The sequence below is a fragment of the Leptodactylus fuscus genome, chromosome 1, assembly GCF_031893055.1.
Source record: "Leptodactylus fuscus isolate aLepFus1 chromosome 1, aLepFus1.hap2, whole genome shotgun sequence".
NCBI classification, from domain to species: domain Eukaryota; kingdom Metazoa; phylum Chordata; class Amphibia; order Anura; family Leptodactylidae; genus Leptodactylus; species Leptodactylus fuscus.
In genome coordinates this window covers 233,984,231-234,002,968 of record NC_134265.1, presented here as the reverse complement: position 1 = coordinate 234,002,968, position 18,738 = coordinate 233,984,231, and the positions used below count along the sequence as shown (strand labels likewise).

At 46.1% G+C, this 18,738-nt stretch overlaps 1 protein-coding gene across 1 annotated transcript in view; it reads left to right on the top strand.

Moving 5' to 3' along the window:
- Nucleotides 1-18,738, top strand: part of DNAH6 (dynein axonemal heavy chain 6) — a 285,907-nt gene that overhangs the window by 266,803 nt on the left and 366 nt on the right. Inside the window, exon 75 of the mRNA XM_075284265.1 lies at nt 14,060-14,282. Coding sequence (XP_075140366.1) covers nt 14,060-14,282 — 223 coding nt within the window. The remainder of the gene's footprint in view (nt 1-14,059; nt 14,283-18,738) is intronic.

Here is an 18,738-nt window from a genome sequence, read left to right as displayed (position 1 = left end):
ACTGTACCTGCACCAGTGCAGTTGTTCACTGAAGCCAGAGACTTGCACCTCAGCCTCAGAGTACATGCAGCAGACTTCAGGTAGCTCAGACATGGATGGATTTACAACATAACAATTTTGGAGATTTTTTTTTTTTAGTTTTCCAAATCGATCTGATGGGTTCTCTTTAAAGCGGCTCTATCATTGGGAAAAGTCATTTTTAACTAAGCACATACTTGCATAGCCTTTAGAAATGCTATTTCACACCTATCTTTTGTATGTAAATTCCCACAGTAGTTTTTGAATGAGCCCGTTCTTATTCATATGCTAATTAGACTCCAGCCGGCACAGGAAGTTCCCAGCAGCACTCATCTCTGCTATTCTCTCCTATGTGTGTGCAAGCAGGGAGATGAGGCAGCAGCAGCCTGTGCCGTACACACATATAGGAGAGAATAGCAGAGGGTGCACAATAAGACTTCCGGAGTGCACAGTGGAAGCTAATTAGCACATGAATAAAAACGGTCTCATTCAAAAACCACTGAGGCAATTTACATACAAAAGGTAGGTGTGGAATAGCCTCTCTAAAGGCTATGCAAGGATGTGATTACTTAAAAATGACTTTTCCCAATGATAGAGCCCCTTTAAGGCCTCCTTCACATGTCTGTGTTTGCAGACACGGACAGTGTCCTACTCTTCACATTTGCCTGTGAAATACAGATCAACTCTTTTATTGTAATTTTGTATATTTTGTTTGTCTCTGGGTCTGTGAAAAATGGATGATACACGGATATATTTGCACATTTTCACAGATCTATAGACTTTCGTTGGTGGGAAGCACCAGCATCAGTGTAAAAAATAAAGGAAGTGCTTCAGGGTTTTTTTTTTTAGGACATCTGTATAAACACATTGAAATAAATTGGTACATTTGGTGTCTGCAAAAACACAAAGTAGAAGTAAGGATTTGTTACAATTAAGTTAGATGTGTGTAAGAGGGATTCAAGTTTTATGTCTCATCTCAGAGTAATAGGGCTTATATACACATATGATGTTTGGTTCTAAGCATGTATTCCATTATATGTATTATCTTGTTGTCTTATGTGGGTGAATGTATGTATATGTGCAAATATATATATGTGTGTGTGTGTGTGTGTGTGTGTGTGTGTGTGTGCATACTCTTTTGCTTAGTTATGATTTTAATGTGAATAATCTGAACTTACATATATCTGATATGGCTTTACCCTTAAAAGACAGAGTGATAACCCCTGTGCTAATTTTAACGTAGCTAGTGTATAACATCACTATCCTTAGGGTTTTTCTTGTAACTTGTATGTAACTAATCTTTATCAGTAAAAAAAACCAAGCCATCGAGTCTTAGTCTGGGGCCCCACCCTGGAAACGCAGCTTTTTGTTGCATATTTTGCTGCATTTTTTGTCATTTAAAAGTTTTATTGAAATGTTTCATTAACACATATGTGGGCATACACCAACAGAGGGAGATGTGGGGATGGGGGGGCAGGAGAGGGGCAGAACCTGGAGCAGAACCTGGAGCAAGAAGAGAGGGAGGGATATTGGCATAATGGCAGCAGGAGGTGGAAGTAAGGGAGGCAACATAACACTCTGATGCAGCAGTCAAAATAAAATCATGAAAATAATAGATGAGCAACCAACTGAACCAATAAGAAAAAACATCAGTAAAAGAGAAGAATTCAAGCGGAAAAGCAAAGTCAGGGGGACACAGAAGGGAAAAAGGAGAGGAAATCGGCGGAGTAGTAGAAGTGGTTCCAAAGGAGCCACGTCTGCTGATGCACTCTATCGTCTTGCTGAAGCTCAGCCACCAGGCTTTCCATTGAGTGTAAGCTAAGGAGCTCCTTTAGCCAAGATAGGAGTGTAGGGGGTGTCGGAGACTTCCACAGTCTGGTAATGACCGATCTCACTGCCACTAGCATGAATCCTATGATTCTATGGGTGGGTTTCCTGAATTCATGAGAGAATATGGAGAGGAGTAGTGGGACGGGATCATCTGGCAAGTCAACCCCGTAACTTGTAGGATAATTCGACAGACCAAAAGGGGCGTAGAAGGGGGCATCCCCACCATATGTGGATATCGTGCCTCGCTCAGAGTGACACCTCCAGCCCCTATCCGAAGTGGAGGAAAAAATTTCATGGAGAACTCTGTACCACCTAGAAAGTACTTTATAATTAGTCTCCTGTGCTTTGCATGAGATGGAGAACTTGTGGCCCACACGGAAGGCAGAGGACCTTGCACCCAGTGGGACTGAGACCCCCAGTTCCCTCTCCCAGCTATCCGTGAATTCAGGAAAGGCACCATCAGGATCCTCCATCAACATACCATACAGGAGGGAAACAGTGTGGGTGAGGGGAAAAGAGGAAAGGCAAAGATGTTCAAAGGGAAGCAGAGCCCTATGGAGATCACCAGAAAGTTTCAAAGAGGATTAGAAATGGGAGAGTTGCGTATATTGCCAGTGGAGGGCAACTGAGTCAGGGCGTGAAATCTGGGCTAATAAGTCAGCACGGGTAAGAAGAGAGGAGGCTGAGGTGATCTGCCTAAACCGCAGGACCGGGTCACCCACAGAGTGAAACAAGAACGGGGAATGGAGCACCGTTGGGAAGTCTGGGTTGCTCGAGATCAGAGTCAAAGGACCATCGTTTGTGAAGAGCTTCCGCGTTGCTTCATATAGGCGGCACACCCTCAGTGTCTATCGAGCAACAAAGGGAAGCGGGAGAGTTTTACTGTCAGACCAGTGCCTCTTATGAAGCCAAGGTAGAGCAGTGAGAGGTAAAAGACACAGCGACTCCTCAAGAGCAACACAGAGTTTGGAGCGACCGGACTGGGGGCAGTAAAGAATGCACGTGGCAACCGCAGCCAAAAAATATTTAGCACAATCCGGGACAGCCAACCCACCTCTCCATTTAGACTTTGCTGCATTTTTTGGAGCCAAAGCTAGGAGTGAATTGAGCAGAAGGTAGAAGTAAAAGTATTTCCTATATATTTCCCATTCCTTTTGTAGCCATTCTTGGCTTTGGCTCTAAAAATTGCAGCAAAATCTGCAAAAACAAAAAAACTCTATACAAGAGCACACACTGTACAGGAGTGCACACCGTATAGGAGCAGACACGGTATAAGAGGACACACCGTACAGGAGGCACACACATCATACAGATTGGAGTTGAATTATATGCTGAGCATGTGATGATGGAGCATCTGGTGCTGCACATGCTACTGACTACACACCCCTGTGTGCCTACAACCTGCTGCTGGCTGCTCTAACAGTGTTGTGAGGAGACGCTCACCTCTCTCTTAGGGAACGTTCACATGGTGGAAATCTTTTACACTACATCGGCACCCCATCGCGACAGCCCGCTCCTGATTAGGCCTGAATTAATGGGCCTAATTGGGAGTGAGTCTCGAGTCAGCTGTCGAATCCGCGGCAAGATAGGGCATGTCGCTTCTTTTTTTTCGCTAGCTGAAAAAATCGCTAGCGGGAAAAAAAGCTAGCGGCTTTCATTGAAGTGAATGGGAGCCTTTTTTGCATTCGGATTTCGAGGCAGATTCCCTGTCAAAATCCACCTGCAAAAAACTCTGTGTGAACTAACCCTTAGTCTACTACTAGAGATGAGTGAACACTAAAATGTCGGAGGTTCGAAATCCGATTCGAACAGCCGCACACTGTTCGGCTGTTCGAATGGATTTCGAACCCCATTATAGTGTATGGGGGGAAATGCTCGTTTCAGGGGTACGCAACATTTGATAAAATTATACTTACCAAGTCCATCAGTGACGGTCGGGCTGGATTCCCCTTGAAGTCTTCTCCCGGCGCAGTGCCCCCACGGCGTCTTCCGGCTGGAATTCACTCTGCCTAGGCATCGGGGCCTAGGCAGAGCCGACTGCGCATGCGAGGGCATGCCCGCGCGTGCGCAGTCGGCTCTGCCTAGGCCAGATGCCTAGGCAGAGTGAATTCCAGCCGGAAGACGCCTCGGGGACGCTGCACAGAGAAGACTTCTAAAGGTAAGAGAAGAACCAGCGTTGATTGGCAGAATGTATAGCATTCTGCCAATCAACGCTGGTTCTGCATCGAACCTTAAACTTCGAACAGCTAGTAGTGTTCGATTGAGTACGAGTATCTCGAATACCGTAGTATTCGATCGAACACCTACTCGATCGAACACTACTCGCTCATCTCTATCTACTACCTCTCTATATTAATGAATGAATGGATTAAACCTAAGTACAGTTCTCCCAGAGCCTCATGAATAGTGAGAATTATCTGTCTAGTTGTTGATGCGTACGAATCAAACCACAAAATGTTCCGATTTGATTAAAAATCCAAACTCATAATCCATTCATAATGAATAGAGATGAGCGAACACTAAAATGTTCGAGGTTCGAAATTCGATTCGAACAGCCGCTCAATGTTCGTGTGTTCGAACGGGTTTCGAACCCCATTATAGTCTATGGGGAACAGATACTCGTTAAGGGGGAAACCCAAATCCGTGTCTGGAGGGTCACCAAGTCCACTATGACACCCCAGGAAATGATGCCAACACCTCTGGAATGACACTGGGACAGCAGGGGAAGCATGTCTGGGGGCATCTAACACACCAAAGACCCTCTATTACCCCAACATCACAGCCTAACAACTACACACTTTACACACTCAATACCACCTCTCTGACAGTAGGAAAACACCTTGAAACATGTGTATTTGGCACTTGCAGTGAGGAGAGCTTGTCACCAGCAGTGAATTTGGCCCTTGTAGTAAGTTGAGGTTGGCACCAACATTTGTTTTGAAAATCAGGGTGGATTGAGCCTCTAACCAGCAGAGTTTGGGCAAATTCATGGTGGAGGGAGCCTCTAAAAACCCCAGTTTGGACCAATTCATGGTGGAGGGAGACTCTAAAAACCCCAGTTTGGACCAATTCATGGTGGAGGGAGCCTCTAAAAACCCCAGTTTGGACCAATTCATGGTGGAGGGAGCCTCTAACCAGCCCAGTTTGGGCAAATTCATGGTGGAGGGAGCCTCTAACCAGCCCAGTTTGGACCAATTAATGGTGGAGGGAGCCTCTAACCAGCCCAGTTTGGACCAATTAATGGTGGAGGGAGCCTCTAACCACCCCAGTTTGGACCAATTCATGGTGGAGGGAGCCTCTAACCAGCCCAGTTTGGACCAATTCATGGTGGAGGGAGCCTCTAAAAAACCCAGTTTGGACCAATTCATGGTGGAGGGAGCCTCTAAACAGCCCAGTTTGGGCAAATTCATGGTGGAGGGAGCCTCTAACCACCCCAGTTTGGACCAATTCATGGTGGAGGGAGCCTCTAAACAGCCAAGTTTGGACCAATTCATGGTGAAGGGAGCCTCTAAAAACCCGTTTGGACCAATTCATGGTGGAGGGAGCCTCTAACCAGCCCAGTTTGGGCAAATTCATGGTGGAGGGAGCCTCTAAACAGCCCAGTTTGGGCAAATTCATGGTGGAGGGAGCCTCTAACCAGCCCAGTTTGGACCAATTCATGGTGGAGGGAGCCTCTAACCAGCCCAGTTTGGGCAAATTCATGGTGGAGGGAGCCTCTAAACAGCCCAGTTTGGGCAAATTCATGGTGGAGGGAGCCTCTAACCAGCCCAGTTTGGACCAATTCATGGTGGAGGGAGCCTCTAAACAGCCAAGTTTGGACCAATTCATGGTGAAGGGAGCCTCTAAAAACCCGTTTGGACCAATTCATGGTGGAGGGAGCCTCTAACCAGCCCAGTTTGGGCAAATTCATGGTGGAGGGAGCCTCTAAACAGCCCAGTTTGGGCAAATTCATGGTGGAGGGAGCCTCTAACCAGCCCAGTTTGGACCAATTCATGGTGGAGGGAGCCTCTAACCAGCCCAGTTTGGGCAAATTCATGGTGGAGGGAGCCTCTAACCAGCCCAGTTTGGGCAAATTCATGGTGGAGGGAGCCTCTAAACAGCCCAGTTTGGGCAAATTCATGGTGGAGGGAGCCTCTAACCAGCCCAGTTTGGACCAATTCATGGTGGAGGGAGCCTCTAACCAGCCCAGTTTGGACCAATTCATGGTGGAGGGAGCCTCTAAAAAACCCAGTTTGGACCAATTCATGGTGGAGGGAGCCTCTAAACAGCCCAGTTTGGGCAAATTCATGGTGGAGGGAGCCTCTAACCACCCCAGTTTGGACCAATTCATGGTGGAGGGAGCCTCTAAACAGCCAAGTTTGGACCAATTCATGGTGAAGGGAGCCTCTAAAAACCCGTTTGGACCAATTCATGGTGGAGGGAGCCTCTAACCAGCCCAGTTTGGGCAAATTCATGGTGGAGGGAGCCTCTAAACAGCCCAGTTTGGGCAAATTCATGGTGGAGGGAGCCTCTAACCAGCCCAGTTTGGACCAATTCATGGTGGAGGGAGCCTCTAACCAGCCCAGTTTGGGCAAATTCATGGTGGAGGGAGCCTCTAAACAGCCCAGTTTGGGCAAATTCATGGTGGAGGGAGCCTCTAACCAGCCCAGTTTGGACCAATTAATGGTGGAGGGAGCCTCTAAACAGCCAAGTTTTGGGAAATTCATGGTGGAGGGAGCCTCTAACCAGCCCAGTTTGGACCAATTCATGGTGGAGGGAGCCTCTAACCAGCCCAGTTTGGACCAATTCATGGTGGAGGGAGCCTCTAACCAGCCCAGTTTGGACCAATTCATGGTGGAGGGAGCCTCTAACCAGCCCAGTTTGGACCAATTCATGGTGGAGGGAGCCTCTAAAAAACCCAGTTTGGACCAATTCATGGTGGAGGGAGCCTCTAAACAGCCAAGTTTGGACCAATTCATGGTGGAGGGAGCCTCTAAAAACCCCAGTTTGGACCAATTCATGGTGGAGGGAGCCTCTAACCAGCCCAGTTTGGGCAAATTCATGGTGGAGGGAGCCTCTAAACAGCCCAGTTTGGGCAAATTCATGGTGGAGGGAGCCTCTAACCAGCCCAGTTTGGACCAATTCATGGTGGAGGGAGCCTCTAACCAGCCCAGTTTGGACCAATTCATGGTGGAGGGAGCCTCTAACCAGCCCAGTTTGGACCAATTCATGGTGGAGGGAGCCTCTAACCAGCCCAGTTTGGACCAATTCATGGTGGAGGGAGCCTCTAACCAGCCCAGTTTGGACCAATTCATGGTGGAGGGAGCCTCTAAAAAACCCAGTTTGGACCAATTCATGGTGGAGGGAGCCTCTAAACAGCCCAGTTTGGGCAAATTCATGGTGGAGGGAGCCTCTAACCAGCAGAGTTGTGGGAAAGCAGGGTGGAGGGAGCCTCTAACCAGCAGAGTTGGTGGAAATCAGGGTGGAGGGAGCCTCTAACCAGCAGAGTTGGGGGAAATCATGTTGGAGGGAGCCTAGTATTAGCAGAATTGTGCAACGCTTATGGTGGATGAGTATGAGGATGCGGAGGAATTGGAGAGGTTGAGTACAGACATGGAGTTTCATGTTGGGGTGCTTTACACAGGTGGGCACAAAAATGAAGGCTCTATCCAGTGGTGGTTCATTTTTATCAAAGTGAGCCGGTCGGCACTCTCAGCTGACAGACGGGTGCGCTTGTCAGTGATGATGCCACCGGCTGCACTGAACACCCTCTCAGATAGGACGCTGGCGGCAGGACAGGACAGCACCTCCAAGGCATATAGGGCAAGTTCAAGCCACAGGTCCAACTTCGACACCCAATACGTGTAGGGCGCAGAGGGGTCGGAGAGGACAGGGCTGTGGTCGGAAAGGTATTCCCGCAACATGCGCCTATACTTCTCACACCTGGTGACACTAGGACCCTCCGTGGCGGCACTTTGGCGAGGGGGTGCCATCAAGGTGTCCCAGACCTTAGACAGTGTGCCCCTCGTTTGTGTGGACCGGTGAGAACTTGGTTGCCTACTGGAGGAACTGCCCTCCCTGCCGCCAACGTCACATGCTGGAAACATCTCCATCATATTCTGCACCAATTGCCTGTGGCAAGCATTGATGCGATTGGCCCTCCCCTCTACCGGAATAAAAAACGAGATGTTGTTTTTATACCGGGGGTCAAGGATAGCAAAGATCCAGTACTGGTTGTCCTCCATGATTTTGACAATACGCTTGTCGGTTGTAAAGCACCCCAACATGAACTCAGCCATGTCTGCCACAGTGTTAGTTGGCATGACTCCTCTGGCCCCACCGGAAAGTTCAATCTCCATTTCCTCCTCATCCTCCATGTCTACCCATCCGCGCTGCAACAATGGGACGATTCGAAGTTGCCCGGAAGCCTCCTGTATCACCATCACATCATCGGACAACTCTTCTTCCTCCTCCTCCTCCTCCTCCTCCTCCATTAAACGCAGTGAAGCGGACAGATGTGTGGACCTACTCTCCAGCTGTGACGGATCGGATGCTATCCCTAACTCCTCTGTGTGATCTGAGTTATCCCTGATGTCAATCAGGGATTCTCTCAGAACACACAAGAGCGGGATTGTAAGGCTCACCATCGCATCCTCAGAGCTCACCCTCCTTGTGGACTCCTCAAAGACCCGTAGGATGTCACAAAGGTCTCTCATCCATGGCCACTCATGGATGTGAAACTGAGGCAGCTGACTTTGTGGCACCCTAGGGTTTTGTAGCTGGTATTCCATCAAAGGTCTCTGCTGCTCAACCACTCTATTCAACATCTGAAACGTTGAGTTCCAGCGTGTGGGGACGTCGCACAAAAGCCGGTGTTGTGGCACATGCAGGCGTTGCTGGAGAGATTTTAAGCTAGCAGCGGCTACTGTCGACTTGCGAAAGTGGGCGCACATGCGCCGCACTTTCACCAGTAGCTCTGGAACATTGGGGTAGCTCTTTAGGAAACGTTGCACCACTAGGTTGAAGACGTGGGCCAGGCATGGAACATGTTGGAGTCCGGCAAGCTCCAGAGCTGCTACCAGGTTCCGGCCGTTATCACAAACGACCATGCCTGGGCCCAGGTGCAGCGGCTCAAACCATATTGCCGTCTCATCGAGGAGGGCATCCCTCACCTCGGAGGCAGTGTGCTGTCTGTCCCCCAAGCTGATCAGCTTCAGCACAGCCTGCTGACGTCTACCAACGCCAGTGCTGCAACGTTTCCAACTCGTAGCTGGGGTCAATCTAACAGCGGAGGAGGAGGCGGTGGCGGAGGAGGAGGCGGTGGCGGAGGAGGAGGCGGTAGAGGAGGAGGAGGAGGGGGGTGTTCTTCTCGTGTCCCTGCCAGGAATGTTAGGCGGGGAGACGAGGTACACCGGGCCAGTTTGGGAAGCAGTCCCAGCCTCAACTACATTCACCCAGTGTGCCGTCAGTGAAATGTAGCGTCCCTGTCCGCATGCACTTGTCCACGCGTCGGTGGTCAAGTGGACCTTTGTGCAAAGCGCGGAACTAAGGGCCCGCCTGAAGTTGAGTGACACGTGCTGGTGCAAGGCGGGGACGGCACACCGGGAGAAGTAGTGACGGCTAGGGACGGCATAGCGAGGTGCCGCAGTTGCCATCAGGTCCAGGAAGGCGGGAGTTTCAACAAGCCGGAACGCCAACATCTCCTGGGCCAGCAGTTTAGCGATGTTGGCGTTCAAGGCTTGCGCGTGTGGGTGGTTAGCAGTGTATTTCTGCCGCCGCTCCAATGTCTGAGAGATGGTGGGTTGTTGTAAAGAAACGCCTGATGGTGCCTTTGATGGTGCAGGAGAAGGAGATAAGACAGGACCAGGGGAGGATGAGGTAGAAGTCAACAAAGTGGCGGAGGCAGATGAAGTGGTGTCCTGGCTCGTCCTCTGGAGTGCATCGCCAGCACAGTCAGCAGTGGCAGTGGCAGAGGCAGAGGCAGAGGCAGTGGCAGTGGCGTGAACGGCAGGCGGCCTTTGTCCTGCCGTTGCTGCCTGCCACTGATTCCAGTGCTTGGATTCCAAATGACGGCGCATTGAAGTGGTGGACAGGTTGCTCTTCTCAGAGCCCCTAATCAATTTCGAGAGGCAAATTGTGCAGACAACACTATATCTGTCCTCGGCGCATTCCTTGAAAAAACTCCACACCTTCGAGAAACGTGCCCTCGAGGTGGGAGTTTTTCGGGGCTGGGTACGAACTGGAACATCTTGGGAGATTCCGGGTGTGGCCTGGCTTCGCCTAAGCTGCTGACCTCTGCCTCTGCCTCTAGCTACCCTTTTTGGTGCTGCACCTGCCTCAACATCCACACTACTTTCCCCGCTTGACATCCCCCCTGTCCAGGTCGGGTCAGTGTCCTCATCATCCACCACTTCCTCTTCCAACTCCTGTCTCATCTCCTCCTCCCGCACAATGCGCCGGTCAACTGGATGCCCTGACGGCAACTGCGTCACATCATCGTCGATGAGGGTGGGTTGCTGGTCATCCACCACCAAATCGAACGGAGATGGAGGAGACTCTAGTGTTTGAGCATCTGGACACAGATGCTCCTCTGTTAGGTTCGTGGAATCGTGACGTGGAGAGGCAGGTTGAGGGACAATGAAAGGAGCGGAGAACAGCTCTGGGGAGCAGGGACAGTTTGGGTTATTGTTCTGTAAAGCTTCGGAATTTTGGGAGGAAGGAAGACAAGACTGTTGGGTAATAGGAGGAGAGGAGGCAGAGTCTGACTGGCTGCTGGACAATGTGCTGTAAGCGTTCTCTGACAGCCATTGCAAGACCTGTTCCTGGTTCTCGGGCCTACTAAGGTTTGTACCCTGCAGTTTAGTTAATGTGGCAAGCAACCCTGGCACTGTGGAGTGGCGCAATGCTTGCTGCCCCACAGGAGTAGGCACGGGACGCCCTGTGGCTTCACTGCTACCTTGCTCCCCAGAACCATTCCCCCGACCTCGCCCACGGCCTCGTCCACGTCCCTTTCCGGGAGCCTTGCGCATTTTGAATTCCTAGTTAGAAATTGGCACTGTATACCAGTAGTAAAAATTGTGGGTGCACGTAACCCCAATATATTCTTTGAATTCCCAGTCAGACACTGGCACTATATGGCAGTAGCAAGAAATTAGGGTATTTGTATTCCCAATATACTCTTTGAATTCCCAGTCAGACAATGGCACTGTATACCAGTAGTAAAAATTGTGGGTGCACGTAACCCCAATATATTCTTTGAATTACCAGTCAGAAACTGGCACTATATGGCAGTAGCAAGAAATGAGGGTATTTATAACCCCAATATATTCTTTGAATTCCCAGTCAGACAATGGCACTGTATACCAGTAGTAAAAATTGTGGGTGCACGTAACCCCAATATATTCTTTGAATTCCCAGTCAGAAACTGGCACTATATGGCAGTAGCAAGAAATGAGGGTATTTGTATTCCCAATATACTCTTTGAATTCCCAGTCAGACAATGGCACTGTATACCAGTAGTAAAAATTGTGGGTGCACGTAACCCCAATATATTCTTTGAATTACCAGTCAGAAACTGGCACTATATGGCAGTAGCAAGAAATGAGGGTATTTGTATTCCCAATATACTCTTTGAATTCCCAGTCAGACAATGGCACTGTATACCAGTAGTAAAAATTGTGGGTGCACGTAACCCCAATATATTCTTTGAATTACCAGTCAGAAACTGGCACTATATGGCAGTAGCAAGAAATGAGGGTATTTATAACCCCAATATATTCTTTGAATTCCCAGTCAGACAATGGCACTGTATACCAGTAGTAAAAATTGTGGGTGCACGTAACCCCAATATATTCTTTGAATTCCCAGTCAGAAACTGGCACTATATGGCAGTAGCAAGAAATGAGGGTATTTGTATTCCCAATATACTCTTTGAATTCCCAGTCAGACAATGGCACTGTATACCAGTAGTAAAAATTGTGGGTGCACGTAACCCCAATATATTCTTTGAATTACCAGTCAGAAACTGGCACTATATGGCAGTAGCAAGAAATGAGGGTATTTATAACCCCAATATATTCTTTGAATTCCCAGTCAGACAATGGCACTGTATACCAGTAGTAAAAATTGTGGGTGCACGTAACCCCAATATATTCTTTGAATTCCCAGTCAGAAACTGGCACTATATGGCAGTAGCAAGAAATGAGGGTATTTGTATTCCCAATATACTCTTTGAATTCCCAGTCAGACAATGGCACTGTATACCAGTAGTAAAAATTGTGGGTGCACGTAACCCCAATATATTCTTTGAATTCCCAGTCAGAAACTGGCACTATATGGCAGTAGCAAGAAATGAGGGTATTTGTATTCCCAATATACTCTTTGAATTCCCAGTCAGACAATGGCACTGTATACCAGTAGTAAAAATTGTGGGTGCACGTAACCCCAATATATTCTTTGAATTCCCAGTCAGAAACTGGCACTATATGGCAGTAGCAAGAAATGAGGGTATTTGTATTCCCAATATACTCTTTGAATTCCCAGTCAGACAATGGCACTGTATACCAGTAGTAAAAATTGTGGGTGCACGTAACCCCAATATATTCTTTGAATTACCAGTCAGAAACTGGCACTATATGGCAGTAGCAAGAAATGAGGGTATTTGTATTCCCAATATACTCTTTGAATTCCCAGTCAGACAATGGCACTGTATACCAGTAGTAAAAATTGTGGGTGCACGTAACCCCAATATATTCTTTGAATTACCAGTCAGAAACTGGCACTATATGGCAGTAGCAAGAAATGAGGGTATTTATAACCCCAATATATTCTTTGAATTCCCAGTCAGACAATGGCACTGTATACCAGTAGTAAAAATTGTGGGTGCACGTAACCCCAATATATTCTTTGAATTCCCAGTCAGAAACTGGCACTATATGGCAGTAGCAAGAAATGAGGGTATTTGTATTCCCAATATACTCTTTGAATTCCCAGTCAGACAATGGCACTGTATACCAGTAGTAAAAATTGTGGGTGCACGTAACCCCAATATATTCTTTGAATTACCAGTCAGAAACTGGCACTATATGGCAGTAGCAAGAAATGAGGGTATTTATAACCCCAATATATTCTTTGAATTCCCAGTCAGACAATGGCACTGTATACCAGTAGTAAAAATTGTGGGTGCACGTAACCCCAATATATTCTTTGAATTCCCAGTCAGAAACTGGCACTATATGGCAGTAGCAAGAAATGAGGGTATTTGTATTCCCAATATACTCTTTGAATTCCCAGTCAGACAATGGCACTGTATACCAGTAGTAAAAATTGTGGGTGCACGTAACCCCAATATATTCTTTGAATTCCCAGTCAGACACTGGCACTATATGGCAGTAGCAAGAAATGAGGGTATTTGTATTCCCAATATATTCTTTGAATTCCCAGTCAGACAATGGCACTGTATACCAGTAGTAAAAATTGTGGGTGTATATAGCCCCAATTCTATTGCTAGGGGACTTGCAGGGTATTTCTGGGGTGAAGGTGGGGGGGCACACCGTTGGAACGGGTATCGGGGTATATATCGGGTATACGGGAATACAGACAGTGTATTCCATTCAGGATCCTGGGAAAGCTGGGTTGCGGCGATTGAGCCCGTCAGTGCCACGTTACACTGACAAGCTTCTCCCTGGAATTTAGCTCTTACAAGAGCTGTTGGTTGTCTTCTCCTTCCTATCCTAGCCTGTCCCTGCCTACCCAGAATCTAACCCCTAGCTAACTGGACGGAAACCTCCGTCCCCGGTGAATTACAAGCTCAGAATGACGCAAAGCTGGGCGTCGCTGTTCTTTTAAATTAGAGGTCACATGTTTTCGGCAGCCAATGGGTTTTGCCTACTTTTTTCAACGTCACCGGTGTCGTAGTTCCTGTCCCATCTACCCTGCGCTGTTATTGGAGCAAAAAAGGCGCCAGGGAAGGTGGGAGGGGAATCGAGTAATGGCGCACTTTACCACGCGGTGTTCGATTCGATTCGAACATGCCGAACAGCCTAATATCCGATCGAACATGAGTTCGATAGAACACTGTTCGCTCATCTCTAATAATGAACTCTGAACTACACAAACCATTTATCTCTAGGTATCACACTCATGGTAAGTTGGATTATGAATCTGCCTGAATTATGATGTATCTATAATCACTTATCAACAGATAACACATTTGCAATCACATCTTTTGTAGTTGCCTAGTCCTGAAGATGGAGTGTTGGTACATGGGATGTTCATGGATGCCAGTCGCTGGGATGATGACAATATGGTGATAGAAGACGCACTCCCTAGGCAAATGAACCCAATGTTGCCTGTAGTACATTTTGAGCCCCAGCAGAACTATTCGCCCAGTCCTTCTCTATATCAAGCACCACTTTATAAAACTGGTGCGAGGGCTGGCACACTGTCTACCACAGGTAATGTAAAAATCACCTGACATGACACATTGTTTTATTTTTGCATAGAATGGTCTAGATATTAATATAACGTGTGTGCTAAACATTATAGATTACAATCATACATTGCAGATTGTATGCCTTCTTGGCACATTGGTTTTCATGCAGAAAATCTGCAGCATAATATCATAGTGTTTATGTCAGCAAGATTTTTTTTAAAGCTCATGTACACAATGCAGATTTTTTTCAGTGCGGAAATTGGATTTAAAATCAACAGAATGTCAATTCTTTGAAGCAGGTAAAGTCTGTGCTGACAATTCCCACAATGAGATGGATGAAATTAGCAAAATCCACATCAAATAATTTTATATGTGCATCTACCCATAAGGCTTAAGGGACATCAGAGGAAATCACAAAAATCTTTTGTTTTATTGCTGCGGCACACCAGCTAAAATGCTTTCTTGCTATCTATTGAATAGAACCTATAGGGATAGGGCTACACAGCGACTTAAAACCGCACTAAAGTTGCACAACAAAAAAAGCTATTCATTTCGATATTGTTGCATGCAACACGTGTCATATGGCGAAGCGACAGTTACACAAAAATTCAACCTTGTTTAACTTTGTCATACGTCAGTGTCACAAGCGACATCACAAGATGCATACATGTCCAGTGAACCTTGCAGAAAAATCACATTGTGCTTTTGTTGCACGATTTTTAAATGTGCGACAAATGTCACCATGTAGCTCTAACCTTAAATCTACGAAGCAGATCACTTTGTACTACAGGTTTAAGTTGCTGTATGAGGAAGACATTGGTTAAGGCTAGGGCCACACAGTGACATTAGCTGCACAATCAAATTAAAATTGTGCGACAAAATATATTTCAATGTTGCTGCAACATCCTTGCGTCTGCGATTGTTTGTTGTTTTTTAAAAATTTTAGGCTGAAGGCCCACATTGCGAAAACATTACAGACCTGCAAAGTGGTTAGGATTCTGACTAATACCATCCACACATTACAAAAAGTAATAAGCAGCAGAAAAGCTGTGTTTTTGTAAATTTCAGCATGTCAATTATAACTGCGGAAACGCTGTGGAAAGAAAACTTGATGCGTTTTTCTGCAGCATTTTTTGCTGCCCTTTGCTATGTGGGGCCTAAAGATGTCAAGTAACTATCTGCAGAAATGAATATAAAAAAAAATCTGGACAGTAGGCAAAATTACCGCAAAGCTGGTTACTGCATGTGACACAATTCATGCCTATGGGAGCAATGTCGCATGTAGCATTGGCAAGCAATGTAAATTTTGTATAAATATACAAATGACCGGCTCACCCACTTGTCATATCAAATTTCATAGTCCGGGATGCACGGATACCGATGGACTCTTCTCGGCACTCAAACCAAAATATGAAGAAAACTCCAGCACTCTCCGGATATATTATATAAAAACCTTCGACTTTTATTGTTACATCCTTAAAATTTTCAGTCCATGTACATGAAGTAACCGCAACAGCTGACTTAGCGTATCACAGATGAAAAATTAGCCTACGCGTTTCGGATTAGATCCTTCATCATGGCAACCATATGACTTGTATTTGTATGACTATCATGTTGCCGTTGTAGCAAGTCGCTTGTCACATGCAACATCATAGAACTTAATTGTTTTTCTTTTACTTTGATGCGATTTTAAATCACGTGACAAATGTCGCTGTGTAGCTCCAGCCTAGTACACTGCAATGAATCCAAGTTCTCTCCTAGCCTAGATTCCTTTAAGGTCATTTGAAAAAATGGCGTGACCAGTTAATAATAAGCTTCTTCCTGATATTTACATCCTTTTTTTCACCAGTGCTTTACGGATACATTTTAATAATGAAAGTCTATGGGTCTGTAAAAAAATGGATGGCATCCGTGAGACATCTGTTCTTATGGACCCAGAAACATATATATGTGAAAAGTGGATCAACTACGGGCAGCAATCCACCCCTAAATAAGCAAAGTGGAGGTCTGTCTGTGAATAGCACTGACTTCACACGGAAGTAGATGTGTGAATGAGGCCTAATACAGCTGTCTATCTGTTGCTGCGCCTTCCAAGATAAGGGCACACACTCGGGTATTTTAATGCAGATTTTGAATGCCAAACCCAAGAGTGGATTGAAATTTAGACCTAAAGGGAGTCTGTCAGCAGCAAGTTAGTTTTAAACCTAATCCAAGCACACAGTAGAAGAGATGAGTCTGCAAATCTGTCTCTGTTTATTCAGCTTTGCAGTCCCTCTGTAAATCGTTGTTTTATATGTAAATAGGGCCAAAAGTGCTTTAGAGCTGAAACTGAAATCCAGACCCCTTCCCCCTAAAGCATTTTCCCTTAAATTTGCATATGAACAAATTTGCAATTTAAATGGGTCTGAATACTAAAGGCATATTTGTATCTGTGACTATATTCCCTTGATAATTCATTGGATTTGCAGTTGGCTTATAAATAGATTTCAGAGGGGGGCTGTTAATGGGGTGCAGTCTGAGGACAGACAAGTCACAAGTAGTGTTCCTCAGGGGTCTCTCCTGTCCTATTCTTTTTTATATTTTTGTAAGGTTTGTAAGGATAAAGTATGTAATAGGGTTGATATTCTTGGAGGGGAAGAACATCTAGATTTTCTGGATGAGTGGTCTAAACCATGGAAACTGAAGTTCAAAGTTTCCAAATATAAAATTAGGTAGAAGGAACCTTTTATCCAAATATGGTATTGGCAATTTTGTGTTGGCCAGGACTTCAGATGAGAAGGATCTAAGATCTTGGACAGGCTCAAAATGAATGCAGAGTACAGCAGGGATGGTAAGTGCTGTCTAGCTAGAGGTATAACTAGTAGGAAGAAAGCGATTGGGATCCTGCTGTATACATTGTTATTTAGACCATATCTGGAATATGGGGGAGTTTATTAAGACTGACATTTTCTATGCTAGCTTTAATAAAGTCTGCGACTGGTGCAAGGTGCTCCTGAATTATTACGAGGTTTCGGCCTGTTAATAAATCAGGTCACCCTTGTGTGCTAGAATGGAGACCTACACCAGTCAGGAACGCCCTGGCCTGCCCTGTTTTTCACCTCACTTCAAACACTTCACAAAAAAGTGTCCAGTAAGATGTAGAACGAGGGATGCGCTGCATCTTTGGCGCAAGAAAAGACTGTGCACCAAAGTTTCTCCATATTGACACTCAATGGTTCTCCATATTGACACTCAACTAGACAAGAGAACTAAGTTGGGTTAATAGGTTTTTCCCACTGTGTCACGTTCTGGAGACTGCACCTACAAAAAGACATAGACAAAACAGAATGGGTGCAAAGGCATACTGCAATAATCGTGGAGGGTCTGAATCATAAAACGTATCAGGAGAGGCTTAAAGAAATGATTCTGTATAGACTTGAGGAAAGAAGGGGAGGGGGCATGTTAAATGTATAAATAAGATTCAGGAGGGTAGTGCTTTTAAGGAAAACTAGACACAAGGACAAGGGGCTACAATCTGAAATTATTTGTAGGAGGTGAGGGGGAGGGGGATCAGAAGCATGTCTGTAAATATTATTTCACTGAAAGAGTAGTTGAAACCCAGAACAAACTTACAGCAGATGTGGATGGAAAATCTACAGTAAGTGAATGTAAACGTGTCTGGAATAAACACCAGTACCCTAAGATACCTGTAAGATAAAATGGAAATATAAGGGCAGACTAGATGGACAAGGGGGGTCTTTTCTGCCATCAATCTCCTACGTTTTTAGGTTTGATTGGTGAAAGTTAATAGTGACCTATTGGATGTGTTTTCCAACCTGAACTGACCCCAGCATATACAACATCATGTGGTGTCCTTCACAAAGACTTCTGTTGCTGAAACGTCAAGTATAAAAGTTTTTGGGGTGGTGGTACTTCCAGGTAGAGGCAGCTGAATATGCGTAACGTGACTTGATGAAACTGCTGCCCACCCCCTAGGTAGTAGAAATTTGCACAATATTTTAATAGATTATATCTTGACTTTTCAGCAAGGAAGGGTGAGACACAAAGAATATGTCACTACTTTATGCAGTATGGGGGTTAAAAAAGTACCTCACAGGTTCCCTTTAAGAAGTAGCATCTATCGTTGAAAGGTTCTCACTGTTTATGATCCACACTTAGTCTTGGCTTCAAAAACTGCATCAATACTGCATCAATAAAACCTGAGTGTGTGTACGTACCCTGACAGTAACTGAGGCAGAACTAACAACCATGATCTACCATGAAATAATTGGCCACAGTGCTAGAGATGAGCGAACACTGTTCGGATCAGCCGTTCCAAACAGCACGCTCCCATAGAAATGAATGGAAGCACCTGGCACGGCGACCGGCTTCCAGCAAAGTGTACGTGCCAGGTGCTTCCATTCATTTCTATGGGAGCGTGCTGTTCGGAACGGCTGATCCAAACAGTGTTCACTCATCTCTACACAGTACCCATTACC